General features: G+C 44.0%; 1 protein-coding gene and 1 long non-coding RNA gene across 3 annotated transcripts in view; one reads left to right on the top strand and one right to left on the bottom strand.

Annotated features, from left to right (window-relative positions):
- LOC142816400 (uncharacterized) overlaps positions 1-7,263 on the top strand; it is a 35,220-nt gene extending 27,957 nt beyond the window's left edge. The window contains exon 2 of the long non-coding RNA XR_012895108.1: positions 454-7,263. This is a non-coding gene — a long non-coding RNA (uncharacterized LOC142816400). The remainder of the gene's footprint in view (positions 1-453) is intronic.
- LOC119187729 (unconventional myosin-IXb-like) overlaps positions 1-16,511 on the bottom strand; it is a 65,250-nt gene that overhangs the window by 24,089 nt on the left and 24,650 nt on the right. Inside the window, exons 13-24 of one of the 2 annotated variants that reach the window (XM_075894177.1) lie at positions 15,323-15,444; positions 15,072-15,213; positions 12,700-12,883; positions 12,049-12,121; positions 11,781-11,930; positions 11,424-11,463; positions 11,199-11,300; positions 10,544-10,624; positions 7,686-7,796; positions 7,456-7,581; positions 5,330-5,479; positions 440-618 (exon numbers count right to left, since the gene is read on the bottom strand). In XM_075894177.1, the coding sequence (XP_075750292.1) occupies positions 440-618; positions 5,330-5,479; positions 7,456-7,581; positions 7,686-7,796; positions 10,544-10,624; positions 11,199-11,300; positions 11,424-11,463; positions 11,781-11,930; positions 12,049-12,121; positions 12,700-12,883; positions 15,072-15,213; positions 15,323-15,444 (1,460 nt within the window). The remainder of the gene's footprint in view (positions 1-439; positions 619-5,329; positions 5,480-7,455; positions 7,582-7,685; positions 7,797-10,543; positions 10,625-11,198; positions 11,301-11,423; positions 11,464-11,780; positions 11,931-12,048; positions 12,122-12,699; positions 12,884-15,071; positions 15,214-15,322; positions 15,445-16,511) is intronic. The other variant, XM_037435809.2, reaches the window with a different exon arrangement.

Below are 16,511 nucleotides of genomic sequence, written 5' to 3'. Positions count from 1 at the left end.
AGTACTGAGCACTATTCTTAATTAGAATTATCGTACTTTCTCGCATTTCTCCCATGAAAAATGAAAAAATTTGCTTATAAAGCGGAAGTGCACGTTAAATGCGGAAGTTATACCCATGTTTTTTTTTGTTTTTTTTTTTTGCAGAGTTAAAGTTGGGGAGTCTGTTTATGCAAAAAAAAATATGGTATACTCTGGGCTACACATGTCAAACGCACGACATGAGCACTCAGAACTGAGGACTTAGGATTAACACCGACAACCTGAGGTTCTTCAACATGTCTTGCATTTCATCCCCATTTAAACAGAGCTGCCATGGTCCAGATTGAACCAGCACACTCGAGCTCCTCTGCTCGAGATCTTAGTTGCAAATATACCACTGTGACTGCGGGTGATGTGTCTTTCGAGAAGCTGCCCAATATGCGTGCAGCGCCTTTCTCACCTTCTCCTGAACAGGTATCCCCTGCAGGCGGCCTGGAACGGCACCATGGAGTGATGCAGCTGGTGGACCCTCCGTGTGTTCCTGTACCGACGCCAGCTACGTTGAACCACGATGGCTGCCTCGTGCTGTGCCCTCTCCGCAGCCAGGCGCCTCCGCAACAGAAAACCTCTTGCATGGCACTGAGACAGCAGACAGAAAAAATTAGGGGGGACAGCGATTGAACGCAAAGCAGTCAAGAGTTGTAAGGCAGGCTGGTTAATTGCTAGAACTGCCAATAATTTTTACAGAGTGGAATACCATATACGCAGACAAAAGAGAAGGACAGGACGGGCGCCAGTCCTGTCTTTGTGTCTTCTCATGCTGGCGTGTCCATGTTTTGCATGGCAAAAATTATTGGCAGTGATTCTGTCTCTCTTTCTTTTTTTCTTTTTTTTTTCTTTAATACCCCGTTTAAGGATACGCCTGCCATGTCACAATGGTAGATTCAGTTTCATTTTATTTGTTCACAATACACAGGTTGATTGTAGTAGTATGCAAACGAGGGTACGAAAGTCACACTCCACTGGGATCCATCGTTATTAGGAACATTGAAATGCATAATCATTGCAGCAGGTCAAAATCACACAAAGCAAACATAAATGGCTAGTAAACATACTAGCAGGAAAAACATGGAATGCTACACAAGGAGCCCACAAGAATTACTTAAACAAGTAAATGAACACGCCATCAAATATAAATCTGAACTTACAAACATATTTAAAGCTAACTCTGTATGCACCTTTACATAAATAAATATTCATGGCAAAATAATTAAACAAGATGAAATTTTTAGGTTGATGTTTGAATGCATGCAATGACGATGATTTGGGTATGTAGGATAATTTATTCCAGAACTTAAGCACCGCAAAAAAAGTCATTTTGCTATAGTTGGCGCCAAATTTAACAGGAAGCTGTGATTATCACTAAACCGAAAGCAATTAGAATTAGTGAGTGTCCTAGAATCGATTATTTCACACATAAGCTGTTCAAGTTGTTTAAATGAAATTACGATGAAGTGAAAACTAAACAAGAAAGATGAAGGAAAAATGAAGTTACTGGCCTGGGGAGGCTATTTAGTAAGCATTCTGTTTAGAACAGGGAGGAGATGGAACGGAAAAACGAGCAGGAGCAAACAGCCAATAGTCGAGCTGAGAGAATTTATAAATGCTTTCAACGCATGAAGAAATATAGAATTAATACATCAGTATTGACAGGCATTGTTTTTCAAAGCTTGATATAGCAGAGCCACATCACTTTAACCATGTCTTGAGTGGACCCTAGGTGGTTGCGCAATTTGATGGGTCGTTCGGTTGTGATTTTCAGCGCTAGATTAGGGTAAGCCAAGCGCAAAACTGGCTAATTCTATTCTCTGGGCTGAAGCGTTTACATTTCGATCCAACCCACGTCATCCAGAGAAAATATTGTATCCATTCTATCAATGGAACCACCTGTTCTATGCACGTTCCGTGGCTATTCTCCATCTTGAGCATCACAGTAGCCTTGACCAATTCCGTGTGGCTCCCTCTCGTTCTTTCATTTGATCCTTTCCCCGTTCTAGATCGAACGTTTACAAAATAGCCCTTTTAAAGAGTGGAAAAGCATTAGACTAAAAAGATCTGCAGGTAACTATTTGAATGGCCTGACTCTTAATGTGCTGTATGGATGAAAGATGAGTGTTTTAAGTATTTTCTCGAGATTCTTGAATGGTTCTTACAAGGTTTTGCAGAAGGTAAAATTTGAACACAATAATATTAATATTTATTAAACACCTGTTGACCTGCTTTAATTTGCCACATAGAAAAAAAATAATGTTTCACAGCTTAACTGTACCCTCTTAAGCCACGGAGTGTTTGTAGATTAACAGTCAAGGACTACAGCTCTCATTAATTTGCTGGACCTCTATGGCCTCACAGATTGTGTAGTTGCAAGAGCAAGCTTTTTTCAGAACCTTTTCTATGCTCAAACATTCCAAGGAGACATGAAAGATGCATGCAGATCTTGCTGAACAAAAACTTGAACTAGAAAACTTTAGATCTGTTCCCATACCTTCGTTTTTAAAAGGTGGCATATGGTGAAGAAATATCGCGTTGTGGAAATTCAGGCATCTGCGCCAGTGCTCGAGCCATCTTTCCTTGGAGAATTCTCGCATCACTTCTCCTTTCGACGGGACTGATGGCGGCTGGTCAAAAATCACCGTCACTTCGCTGCCATCCCCGCCCTCAACGTTTGACAAGGTGTCCCACTGGCCTGATTTTGGCATGATTCAGACCCTGCTCACGCTCGCCCGACAAGCGGGGGCGCGAGACGTGGTTCGGGAGACCACTTCGGGACTTCAAAGGGTGTGTATGCGTTTTGGCCTCTTCGGCCGGCAGCGACGCTTTGTGATTTGTTCTTCGTCGCCGCCGGCCTGTGGTTACGTCGCTTCATCAGGGCCCCGGTCCACAGCGGGCGCGCACTCCTTTCCGCAGTCCCGAAGTCCGGAGGCAGCGCCTTGCAGATCGTGCACCGTATATTCCTCTCAAATGTTGCTATGCGTGTCTATTCTGCTTATTCTGCATGCTCTGTGGAGCGGGATCGTGTGAGCGCTGGCCGTAGGGTAGGTCGGCGCTTCAAAATTGGTTCTTTATTTATTTGTTTGTTTGATTGTTCTATATAAGTGTGCCATTTGCGGCCACTATTCAACATATCAGGTAACTTGTATTATCTAATTGACGTGCCTATATATTTATGTCACATACAATTGGGTTATACAATTGGGAAAAACGGAGGAAGCATCAAAGCAGTGAAGAGGAAACTTGGGATAGGCAAAAATCGGGTGTATGCACTAAGGGACAAAGAAGGCAAAATAACTACCAATATGGATAGGATAGTTAAAATAGCAGAGGAGTTTTACAGAGACCTGTACAGTAGCCGAGACAACCAAGACTTTAATACTATAAGAACTAGCAGTAACCCAGATGACACCCCACCAGTAATGATAGAAAAAGTCAGAAAAGCTTTGGAGAGCATGCAAAGAGGCAAAGCTGCTGGTGAGGATCAGGTAACATCAGATCTGCTGAAAGAGGGAGGACAGATTGTGTTAGAAAAACTAGCCACCCTGTTTACGAGGTGTCTCCTGATGGGAAGAGTACCAGAGTCTTGGAAGAACGCTAACGTCATCTTAATACATAAGAAAGGAGATGACAAGGACTTGAAGAATTACAGGCCGATTAGCTTGCTCTCTGTAGTATACAAGCTATTTACAAAGGTAATTGCTAACAGAGTAAAGAAACCATTAGAATTCAATCAACCAAAGAAACAAGCAGGATTTCGAACAGGCTACTCAACAATCGACCACATTCATACTATCAATCAGGTAATATAGAAATGCTCAGAATATAACCAACCACTATACATAGCCTTCATAGATTACGAGAAAAGGTTTGATTCAGTAGAAATATCAGCTGTCATGCAGACACTGCGGAATCAGGGTGTCGATGAAATATATATAAACATCCTGGAAGAAATCTACAGGGGATCAACTGCTACCATAGTGCTTCATAAAAAAAGCAACAGAATACCAATCAAGAAAGGTGTAAGGCAGGGAGCTATTTACCGTGTGCCTGCTCCCCAATGCTATTTACCGTGTGCCTGCAGGAGGTTTTCAGAAGCCTAGAATGGGAACAGTTAGAGATAAGAGTTGATGGAGAGTACCTTAGTAACCTGCGCTTCGCCGATGACATTGCATTGCTGAGTAACTCAGGGGACGAATTGCAACTCATGATTTGGAGTTAGACAAGGAGAGCAGAAAGGTGGGTCTAAAAATTAATCTGCAGAAAACGAAAGTAATGTACAACAACCTCGGAAAAGAGCAGCGCTTCGAGATAGGTAATAGTGCACTTCAAGTTATAAAAGACTATGTCTACTTAGGGCAGGTAATAACTGCGGAGCCGAACTACGAGATTGAAGTAACTAGAAGAATAAGAATGGGGTGGAGCACATTTGGCAAGCACTCTCAAATTATGACAGGTAGATTGCCACTATCCCTCAAGAGAAAGGTATATAACAGCTGTATCTTGCCGGTACTTAGCTACGGAGAAGAAACCTGGAGACTTGCAAAGAGGGTTCAGCTTAAATTGAGGACGACGCAGCGAGCAATGGAAAGAAAAATGGTAGGTGTAACCTTAAGATACAAGAAGAGAACAGTGTGGATTAGGGAACAAACGGGGGTTAAGGATATCATAGCTGAAATCGAGAATAAGAAATGGACATGGGCCCGGCATGTAGCGCGTAGACAGGATAACCGCTGGTCGTTAGGGGTAACTAACTGGATTCCCAGAGAAGGCAAGCGGGTTAGGGGGAGACAGAATGTTAGGTGAACAGATGAGATTAAGAAGTTTGCGGGTATAAATTGGCAGCAGCAAGCAAAGGACCGGGTTAACTGGCGGAACATGGGAGAGGCCTTTGTCCGGCATTGGACGTAGTCAGGCTGATGATGATGATGATGATGACCTAAGTTCTCCCTTGCTGCACGCGCACGGGCTCGCCGACCCTTTGTGGCGATGGTCAGAGATCGCGTGCGCAGCAGTACAAAAGGTATACACGTCGCGACGAGACGGACAAACGAGAATGCGACACCCCTGCTTGGTGCTCGCAGTGCTCGAACCCGCGATGGTGTACAATGGCAACACATAAAATAGAGAGAGACACCACAGCATTAAACAATCAATATTTTTCTATGCCACTTTGTTTAGATATTTTCACCCCACATTATTCACTCTCAATTTCACATCAGCGGAAAATAAAGATCTCAGTTTATCCAACACAATTCTGACAACCCCCAACGAAGTGAGCGTGGCAACTGAGAAGTACCTGTAGCCTGATGACCGCTGCACGCAGCATACGAAAGTGCCTTCTCTGCAACCAGGCTCTGATGTAGCGCTGCACCGTGATGATGCGCTGAAGAATCTGGAGATGCAGCAGCTCATCAAGCTTCAGCTTCTCGCTCTCGCGCAGAAACACCTGCGTGAACATCCAGAGTGCACACGGCAAACTCAGCAAGGAACAACATGGACAAACTTCAAGTGCAATACCAGGCGGTTTGCCAGAGAATAAATTGCCAGGGAACTAAGAAATTGACTTGCTCAACAGTTACACCACACGAACTTTGATGAACTTTGTCGTATCTAAAAGCAGAAAATTAAGTACAGTAATACCTTGTAAACTAGAAGTCGTAAAAACCAGAGAAAATTTGGGATAAGCAAAGTTGCACCAATAGCCAGAAAAAATAAGCGCTTTTTAGCAAAATCGCTACTACTTACCAGCCCTTCAGCGGCTGTTTCTAATCTTCTCGTGCAGGTTTAAAAGAGAAAAAAATAACACAAGAGACTTTAACCGGCTAGGTTTTGCTGCACTGCCATTTTATTTAGCATAAAAAAACTGCCTAATGCTCGTCTGCTTTGCTGTCGTACTCGGGCCTACGAAGGCGTCTTAAAGCTGCTTGACGAATCGCAACAGTCCATCTTCCCCGTCGGTGCACTCGACCTTCGAAGCAAGCACAGCAAATTTCTCGTCTCAGAAGATGTCGGCACCTCTCGAGGTGGCTCGTCATCGCCGTCGTCTTTGCCGTACCATACGTTAGTGGCCATTTGCACTGCTTTAATGCCATGCTTGCAGCACTCACGCAAAGTTGCCGCTCCTCACAGTCAGCGAAAAATCCATACCGCGTGGTTCGTGTGGATAAACGGAAATCACACCTCAGGGAAAATCATGTGCACTGCACAAAGCCGAGACAAACTACGCCAAGCGTGGGCAGAGGGCTCCTCCCCAGAAGCTTCCCTGCTCAGCGCATGTGTCACATGATGTGCCACAGTGTTGCTTGACAAGGTTGATATGTCGCTGGGCTGAGACTTCGCGCACAATTTGTTCGTGGAAAGCACAAACGCCGCGGCAGGCGCCGCTAAATAAAAAAAAACGACAGACTTCAGGCATGGCAGCATCGCACAAATCTTGTGAAATAATCCAGCGGAGAAATTTTTGTTCCACTGCCAGACAAGATTTTGAGTTCTCCGCGATTCGGCTCAAAAATACTTGGAAATAAAGGGGAAAATATACATTGGGCATATAGAAAATTGTTCGGTGCCGCGAAAAAGTATTCGACTTAGCCGATTTTTCGAGATATACAAGTTTGAGTTAACAAAGTGTTACTGTATGCAGAGTGCAGTAGTTATTTAGACTATATATCTTCTAACAGTATTTCTTAAAGATTCTGAAACTTAAGAAAACAAAAATTGATGCCATGCTGTCTGTCTTAAGCTGTCTTAATTAACTGGTTCTACTTTTAATGGAGGTCTCAAACACATGGACTGTGGGCTTGGCCTTTGGCTGGTGGCCTGATTCGCATATAACTGTCTTTGTCCCGTATTTAAAAAATTCTCTAAACAGTCACCATGTGTTGACACATAATCGTGAAATAAAATTCTGTATTTCTGGATCAGCGTACAGTTTTTAGCCATATTTGAGATCGGTATAAATACACTGTTGTAATCCTGGTGCTAAAGCAATAACCCTGTCAGAAATTATTTAGGTATGAGATATGGGAATGGCAATGTTAGCTGACATTTTGTACAAACTATCCCTTCTGTAGTGGTGCAGGAGCAAGGCAATCACCAGTTGGACCACCTCTTGGAGTGAAGCGCGAGTGAGCTGTGGATGCCAAGCCCGTTCATCTGTTTCTGGCTGTACCGGTTGTCTGCCTGCTACCAGGCATTGTTAATAAACCTCCCTTCAAAGTGGGAAAGCCTGCATTATTGGTTTTACCTTCCTCACCGCCCTGACTCTTGCGGGAGTAAATTGTCGTGACTGTGGTTCACTAACTGAGGCGAGTTCGAGACCCCTGTAATAAAAACATGTCTTCGTGGCAGATGCAACTTCACCGTAACAAGCTTTGACTATAACTGCCATTGCATTTTTTTTTTAAATTGACAGAGCACCCTTGCCTTGGTCTTCCCCATTTGGTAGTTGTTACGATCAAGGTTGATGCGAAGCAGGAAATCCCGGATGTCACTTCTGGAACTGATCAGGCCCCGCGGCAGCAGCACCCTGTAGCGCTGGATGAACTCCTGCTCAAGAAGTGAAACAGGCACGAAGCCACCGATAAGCACGCCCTGCCAGGTGAGGGAAAAAGCAAAAAATATACTATTATGCTCTTTGCAGGAAATGCTTCTACCTCGAACGGGAGGCGGACACTGTAGCCAGACTGCCGTATCCTGACAGTCTCCAACATTCCCGTGTACCTCAGCTGCTGAAGGATGACGCCCTCATCAAACGAGCATGGCACCTGAAGAGGAAGCAGAAAAAACCTTAGTCAGCAATTAGTACCCGAGACACACGGCTGTCGCTAGTTTCTACAAAAGCTCATGTGAGAAATAGAGACGACAAGAAGTAAATACTTTAATGCTACCAAGATGAAGCTCAAGCAACGTGAACCTACTGCCTCTAATATGAGCAAATTACACGAACTTTCCAAAAGATATCCAGCTGATAGTCTATTGACTCAATAGTCAAGCATGATCTGCTGTGCAAGGTTTTTGAAGGACATCAAGTCAATTGTCTTTTGAGTCAACGAAGCACCCCACAGCTCTATCAAAACTTCGATGGCCACTGAGCAACGAAAGTGGTAACAGCACAAACATGCCTTCTGGTTCAAAGTGTGCTTGTACTCACGATTAAAAAAGCAAAAATTTTACCAATATGCTTTGAAAGCAACATGACATGTGAGTGTTATGAATTACTGAATGAAGTAGTTTTGCAACTTGAAATGTCTGAAATGCACATGCTCTCGATAACGACGTGCTTCTTTTCGTAGTGTTGACTTGCCATGTCTCATGCGCCACACTTGCGCTGCTAAAGAGCTTAAAAACTAAACATGTATTTGTAACAATGAATAAGCAATTTTCTAAAATGTTTAAACAAGAGCAGACATATTTGCCCTCTCAAGTTGATTTATCTTGTTTAACTTTAGGTGACATGAGTACAAAAATAAAGATCAGCAGTGGCACGCAATCTTTGTGAAAAACGTCTGAACCACTCAATGACCGTTCAAAACTGCCATGTAGCAGAAGAGTTGCAGTGTTTTGGTGGGCATCAACTGAATGGCCTTTCAAAAAAATCTGTGCGACACAGATACTATAAACCAACATGGTTGATGGCTTGATGGACAACAGAATGAATAGATGTCCTACAAACGAAATTCACTTTGCTGACACAAACTGGCACAAGCTCAATCTCTCTCTTTTGTAGACACATGCCATATATGACAAAGAAATATATATATATATCTGAATGTTGCTACAAATATCAGAAAAATCCTTCGAATACAGTGGCTCAAAACTTGAAGAATTCACGCACTGTCAGGAACGCAACATAAACATAACATGAATACATACTGAAAAAGTCAATCTGAAATGTATGTATTACCAATATCAGAAACTAACAAACGTATGCTCGCATACGTTTGATGATCGCATACAGCCGACTCTTGTTAATTCAAACTCGAAGGGACCTCTGAATATTGTTTGAGTTATCAAGAAGTTTGAATAATCAAAAGTTCTCAGATAGATGACTCTGAGTGAAGTGACACAACACATTATGATTAGGCATCCCAATTAAAAATTTTTAAAATGTTTTTAAAATTTAACTGCACGCAACGAACAGAAAGCAGAGGAGTGTGGTCCACAAGTTTAAAGGCCATTTACTGCTGATCAGGCCTTTTAAAGAAATCAAGAATTGCCAACTGCTTCTTTGTTATAGGTATGTGCCTTCTACACAAAGCTCGCTATACAAGTTGAGAAACATAACGGTTTAACATGCATGTGCTTTTTTCAAACACTTGTTTAGGAGCAAAGCTTTTTAGGGGCGAAGCTCCTTAAAGCGGCACCCGTTCGTCCCTCGTCGTAGTACGTAACATGTCTTACGCTTTGACCTGCAAGGTGGTGCCGGTGGGAGATTTCTCCTGTGTGTTGTTGAACAATAAAAAATTCGCAGTGTGCGCATTAACTAAAAGCCGAATTCTCCTCTCTCATTCCCCATTAGCAGCCATTGGAATGTACATTGAGCACTATCTGACAAGAAAGGGTTGCTACGTTATACTCGCTGGGCGTAACCTCCTTGGTTTTAGAAAGGTTTAGCGAGCGTTGGGCCGCAGTGCCATGAATACAGTGAACTAGTATATACCATGAACTCGAGGTGGTTGAAGGTGGGAAGTAGACCCGAAGCGCAAGCGGTAAGAAAGTGTGCGTGTGCCACCTCTCGTTTAGTCCTTGGAATGTTCGCTGAATGGCAGTGTTTCTATATGCGGAATATATGATGAAAAGATGCGAGATGGTGGTACTTGGAGTGTTGACTAGATGGACGAACGGACACATAGACAGATGCATGAACGGACACACGGATGGCTGCACGAACGGATGGACGCATGGACGGACGCAGGGGCGGATGCATGGACGAACGCAGGGACAGACGTGCGGACGCACGGATGGGCAAATGGATGCACGGACGGTCACACAGATGAGCGCATGGACGGACGGATGCTTCGCCCCACTCTCCATCATTCACCCCGTGGATATGCTGCCATTTTTTTTTTCTTGCAGGCCTGAGGTGCTTATTTTTTCATTTTTAGACTGTTAGGATTATATAAGCAGGCAAATTTTTAAATAGTAGTGGGAAAGCAGCAGATATTTCCTGGTATGAAACTGCAAAAGTATGAATTAACAAAATGATGGAATTCGAATTAAGAGGCTTTTAAAAGTACATTGAACGAATTAACCAAAAGTATAAATTATCAGGGTTTCTATTATGGCGAGTCTACTATAGTGAAGATATTTTTATGCCTGACGGAACTTCGCCATATAGCATGGTTATAACTACAGCCCACCGTTTTGTTAGTAAATAAAGAGTAAAAAATCACAAGCATGTAGGTTCTAGAGGTAAATTTCACTGTAATGTGCTTGTTATTATGGTCCCAAGTAACAGGCATTATAAGGCATCCAACCAGGCACATTTTAAATATCAAGACGAGGTGCTTACCTTGCCAGCATTTGACTTAATGCAGCGAACGAAAAATGGATTGGCCTGATTAAGGGCTTCCATGAGGTGACTCAGAGACACCTGAAAAAGTGCATGCACGGAACATAAGGCAATGCTAATCAAAGGTAAACAAGTTTGTTGAAAAAGTAAAAATTTTCAAAGCTCTATAAGTGCGTAATAAATAAAAAATTACCATTCATATTATTCAGTGGCAAGACAACACCCCACCTTTTCATTGAACCAGCATTACACGCTGAAACACTTCAACATGCCCCACTGCAGGAATTTAACAGATAATTTTACAACCAAGCAGAGCAGTTTTACCGAGTGCTTTTTCTCAAAATACAGCTGTTGATGATGCTTCACACCTCTAGCAAGAAGTGCTGAGTATAATTCTTACATTCACATGCTGCCATAAAAAGACATACATACACAGACACACACATGCAAACCAGGTGCCAAGTACCAAGACCTTGTTAAACACAAAAACACTAAACTACTCTAACTCAAATAACGTAAATTATGAGGCATGAATGTGCTTCATTGCACACACAGTAGCACTCTTAGCTTCATCAACCATCTTTAGGTAAAATTGGGATAACATAGGGAGACAGCAAATACATATGTTGAGAATTTCAGCTCAAAAGCTACCAACCTGAAATTGAGCAGTGACTGTTGGAGGTTTTCTGCCTGTACGCTGAGGGTGAGGATGCGTCTTCCCAACGACTGTCTTAACACTCTGAAGGTTCTTGAGACCCTGAAAGCAAAAACACGCAACGGTTATATTATAAAACCAATATTACAAAATAGAACACCTGTGATGCACCAAATGAAAACAGTTTCAACTAAAAAAATAAAGAGCACAGTTCAGTGTCTTTACCTTGTCCACTCTATTCCTAGACCTGGTGTTCTTGTTTTTCCTGCAACAAAACAAGTTTCTATAAGTTCTGGTTGTGCCAGTTGTACGAGTGAGTTTTACTCGTGTATGACCACGAGTGAATCTTGGTTACAGCTGGCACAAAGCTAGCTTGACAACCAGGTGCTACAAGTAGCAAAACAGCTTATTCATAGTGCTCCGACTGCACAGGCTAGTGTGTCCAGCAATGCAATGACAGTTTGTTAGTCACTCATGAAATAATGCGACGACCTGAGACTTACGATTCTTGCAGAGCATGAATTATTGCTTGACAACTTTATGCAGGCTTGCCAAGGCGAAGGAGAGGTAAGGACAACTTACATCATAATTTGGTTAGCTCGTTCAAGGACGCTGGCCTCACTGGCACAGAGGTGGGTGTTTCCACGGTGCACTGGACAAGAGGTCGCCCCAAAGTTGCCGGGGCAAGCGCCCGTGCCAAAAGAAGGCCTCCTGGAAGACACCTGGTTACTGCTGCAAAAATAAATTCCATGTCACTCAACATTGTATGCAGAACTGTAGGAGATCACTGCAAAAACGCAAATCACTTTTGAACTGTAGAGAAAAGATCACAGGACTGGAGAGGACTTACTTGGAGTATGCATCACCCGAGTGCCTCCCTCTGTACATCGAAGATGGCCTCTTGGAACTGTGGTTTGTACGTCCTGGGAGATAGCGTGCAAACACAACGAAAGTATAAGCTGACGAAAAGCCGACTGGCAAAATGATCTTCTCTTGCATCAACATTGACATTGATTCAACTGCCAGTCCTTCTGAAGACCACTCATCAAGTATTTATCCTAACCATCAGCTAAGCAGATAATATGGATTAACTGATTCCAAAAAAACTTGCATTCAATGAAGTAACACAGATTCCTGCATATTTAGAGATATTACTAGACGACAGTGGCAAGAGTGTGTCTGTGGTGTACAGACAATCATATCTGTTCTTTCTGGGGGGGAGGGGGGGGGGCAGGTATATTGTAGTTTAATGAAGCATTCATGGGCCTCTGACTACAGAGACAATATATTTTCGCCCTTGTGTACCTATTTACATCTCTGAATAATTAGAAGCCCTCTGTAATATTGACAGGCTTTATAATGTGGTGTTTCTAAAGGCTGCTGCTTTGCTACTGTCACACGAACGTCTATTATGAGCTCTGATGCACTGACCTTATCTATAAAACTGTGCATCAGACTGATAAATTCATATCCTCAACCTTTGCACAAATCGAGTGCTGACCTTGGCTCTGTGAGGTGGTGCGCCTCAGTGCATGGTAGGATCGGAAGAAAGCTCGCAAGATGGCCCAGCGGAACAGCGCCACAGGATCGGCGCCCACCAGCTCTCTGACGAGCGCGACGCTCGAACTCTTGAGCACCATCACCACATCAGGCCGCATCAAGTCCAAGTTCTTCTCTTTGAAGTCCTGATAAGTAAACAACAGAAGGCAGCAAGTGAGACCAGCATGGCAATACAGAATTATATGAGAAATGTAGAGCACATTTCCTGATGTGTGCTTTTAAAGGGACACTAAAGAGCAAAAAAATTTTTCTCGTATTAGTAAAGCACAACTTCACGATCCCGAAGGCATTGCTCATACAGTAACACGATGCTTCGTAAGCGAAAAACGTGTAAAAAGGAAATACGGGTGGAAACGCCACCTTGAGATTGCCGCACCAAGCACCGTGACGTCATAAGTTGTGACGACGTTTACTCGGTCCTACGTAGCTTTTAATTAATCAAAATTAAGTAAATTGTCATCTGTGGGTGCCATAAACTTAACATACAGAATTACAGAAAGTTTCATCAAGCCGATGTCACGAAAATACAAAAAATACATTTTGAAATCTCTGACATCACATGCAAAGATTTCGACACGAAATTTACAATTGAAACTTCAACCTTGACTTTCTGCGCTGATAATGAACCTAAGGTAGTGGAAAAAAAAATGGCATTAGAGTTCTCAGAGTGCATTTTGTCAATCTAAACCAAGTAATTGTTGCTCTTTGGTGTTCCTTTAAACCTCTCACATCTACCTCAGTGCATACCGTATTTACACACATAATTTGCGCACCTTTAATATTTTGCCAGTTTTTTGGAAAAAATATTTACTCGCGTATTTCGCGCTCCCTGACCCGCCAGAGTCAACTCGCCAGTGCAGGAACTTTTGGAAATTTAGATGCTTTGGCCAGTTGCGCGCCTTGCCAAGCAAACGAGCGCAGTCAAACAGGCTGCGAGTATGAAGTCCCTTCTTCCGAGGACTTCCCCCGAAATAAGGTCCCTAGAATGTCCCACCCGAACACAAACCTGATGACGGGTCGCCGGAACTGCTCGAGCGTTTGCCTCCCCCTATCTCCCAATCTCTACCAATGCATGCTCGCGTCACGGCACGGATGACTTTCTACATCGGAAGCGGGTGAGGGCCTGTCGCGCCAACTGTTCTGCTCGTTCTCTGTGCCAATGTTGCAACGCACGCTTGGTCAATTTCGGAAGTTTGGGTTTCGCTATCCAGCTGACGCGCTTTGACGGTTTCCTTGCGATGTGCTACAGTAATTATATATACGGCGAAATTGAAGCTCACTGTTGTAAATTTCGCCGAATAAAACGGGAAGCGTGCCGCCACAAAGAACTTCAAGGGGACGTACTTCATCGTGACGACCGATGCGATCGGTACGCGGAAAAGCAGAAGAGTGCGCACTAGCCAATGTAACTTTACTGCCATTGAAGGAGGCTTTTTCAATGATGTGCAGATGCTTAGTTCTTCCGGTATCACTGGGTCGTGGAATGTAGTTTCTCCCAGCGTTGTCGAAAGAGCTTAAAGAAAATGGGGCGTTTGAACGCACTCGATGGAACCGAGGACGATGCGCTTTGGGAGGGCGGTGGCAGGGGCCGCGATGATTCCCAGTAAAACTTCGCGATCCCTGATTCCAGCTAGACCTTGCATGACCGGATCTGACTGGTTAAAATATTCGCTAATTCTTTCCAAATTAACAAGTACACTTCGTTTGAGCTCCAATTTATTTTATTTTTTAATGTATATACTGCACGCGTTAGGACTGTGACACAATATTTCGTATGCACTCGCAAAATTGCCACGTAATTTGCGCACCCCCTTCTCGGGGCCCCGAAATTGTGAAAAAAAGTGTGCAAATTATGTGAGTAAATATGGTATTTTTAATTCCATATGGCGCTAGTCTGTGTACTCTTAACGTTCATGTGCGCCCTAAAAGCTCTTCAGTTCTAACAGAGCTTTCTTCTGATGACACTTTCATTACTGCTGCACTTAAAGGGCCAATACACAACCCCGAGGTCCAAAAATCGTTATAACGAAAAATATGTGCACTTTTGCTTTGTGAGCAAGCTGCTGCAAAAATTTTGCGAATGTGAGCTATGTTAATGATGATGAGTGTGTACACGCAAATCTATCCAACAAGTTATGTCACCTTCAAAATTTTGCGTCAGTACCCTTTTAACTTCAATCTGCAAGGTGAACAGGGGGGCATGTACATCTGTTGAATATGTCAATGGCATGCACTGCACATCTTCGGCAAGCCCTCTCGATGATTTCACAGCTGGAAACTGGAAGTGAGATGACCCATCTCTCTGACTCAAACCTTGATCTGATACTTGACTTTGCCGGCGTAGTGGTGCACCAGGAATGCATTCTCCCGCTTTTGAGGCATGTCATAGAAAGGGTTCTTCTTGTGATGATTCACGAACTTTTGCAGCAGCATGGCATTTGTGGCCCCAGAGAAGCTGCGTACAATCAAGGAGCAAGCGTTAAGCGGGCCCTCTCGGTAGCGGGTTCACAAATGCGGGATGAAGAAAGCTCGGCAAGATGGAATCAAGACCTCGCACTGCGTACTTGCACTGGTCATTCAGCAAGCAAAGCAGCCCATGGGGCTTGCCCTCAATCAGGTTCAAGCAGCCCGTGTTGTCTGTAAACTCAATGTTTTTCCACTGGATGCCTTCTTTCTGATACTCCTCCTGCCATGAAGAAGAAAAGAAAAATATTTATGATACCAGAAGTAACACCCACCCAGGTCATTATACCAGAGCACTAAACTTATACTGATACTACAGTTAAACCTGCTTATAACGAACCTCCATATAACGAATTGCTCGATACAACGAAGTTTTTTTATTCCCCGCTATTGCTCCATAGAAGCACATGTATTTGCGACCTTTATGTAGCAAAGTAACCGCGGGAGACAACCTTGATATGACGAATTTTCCCCACGGACAATCTAGGAAATTCGCTCTGTCTTTCGCGAACAACATGCATCTTCCGCGGCTGCCCCATGCTGATGAAGCGTGAACGCTGCAGCAGCGCGCACAGTGCACCAAGCGAGAGCGAGTGCTCGTTTTTGCGCGCGGGGGAGCGCGAGGCGGGCAGGGGAGCCTGGACTCCACGAGTCGGCGTTGCCGCCGTTCTCGCCGCCACAGGCGCATGCGCGGGTGTGTCCCACTCGCCCCCCCCCCCCCCCCCCGCACTCCAAACGAAAATAAAAAAAAACTACTTTTGCGCAGTGGCAGTGCCATGCTTTTAGTTAACATCACATATGTGGGGCCGCGCCGCATGTGGAAGGCGCTTTACCGAATGGCTTTCCGCGGTATCCGTGTCTGTGTCGTTCGCTCTTCGTTTTCGACGTTAAACCCACATGCATAGTCTCACAGCACGCGCATGGTGTGGCCGCCCTCGACAACGTTCAGCTTTGTTTTTTTTTTTTTTTTCGTGATAGCAAATATATGAACAGTATTTGCTGTTTTTTTTTTTTTTTTTTGCCACTGCCGCCACTGCCGTTTACCGCCGTTTACCGCACAGTTCAAGAAAAAAAAAAAGCCACCTGTGCCTGGCGCCCAGCTTGTCACGATCCACCAATGCGCGCTTATCTCCCACGCGTACTTTGCCCCGCGAATGGGGGGGGGGAAATGGGGAGGGGGTTGATGCTTGTGCATGCGCGCTTATATTTCAGTTTAGAGAATCGCGCATCTTCGACTTTGACCGGAACTATTGCATATAGTTGCCGGGCGCACAAAGATCCCTTCGCTTG

Source organism: Rhipicephalus microplus, chromosome 1 (assembly GCF_043290135.1).
Source record: "Rhipicephalus microplus isolate Deutch F79 chromosome 1, USDA_Rmic, whole genome shotgun sequence".
NCBI classification, from domain to species: domain Eukaryota; kingdom Metazoa; phylum Arthropoda; class Arachnida; order Ixodida; family Ixodidae; genus Rhipicephalus; species Rhipicephalus microplus.
Note: the sequence above shows the minus strand (reverse complement) of the source record. Positions and strands in the feature narration are given on the sequence as shown.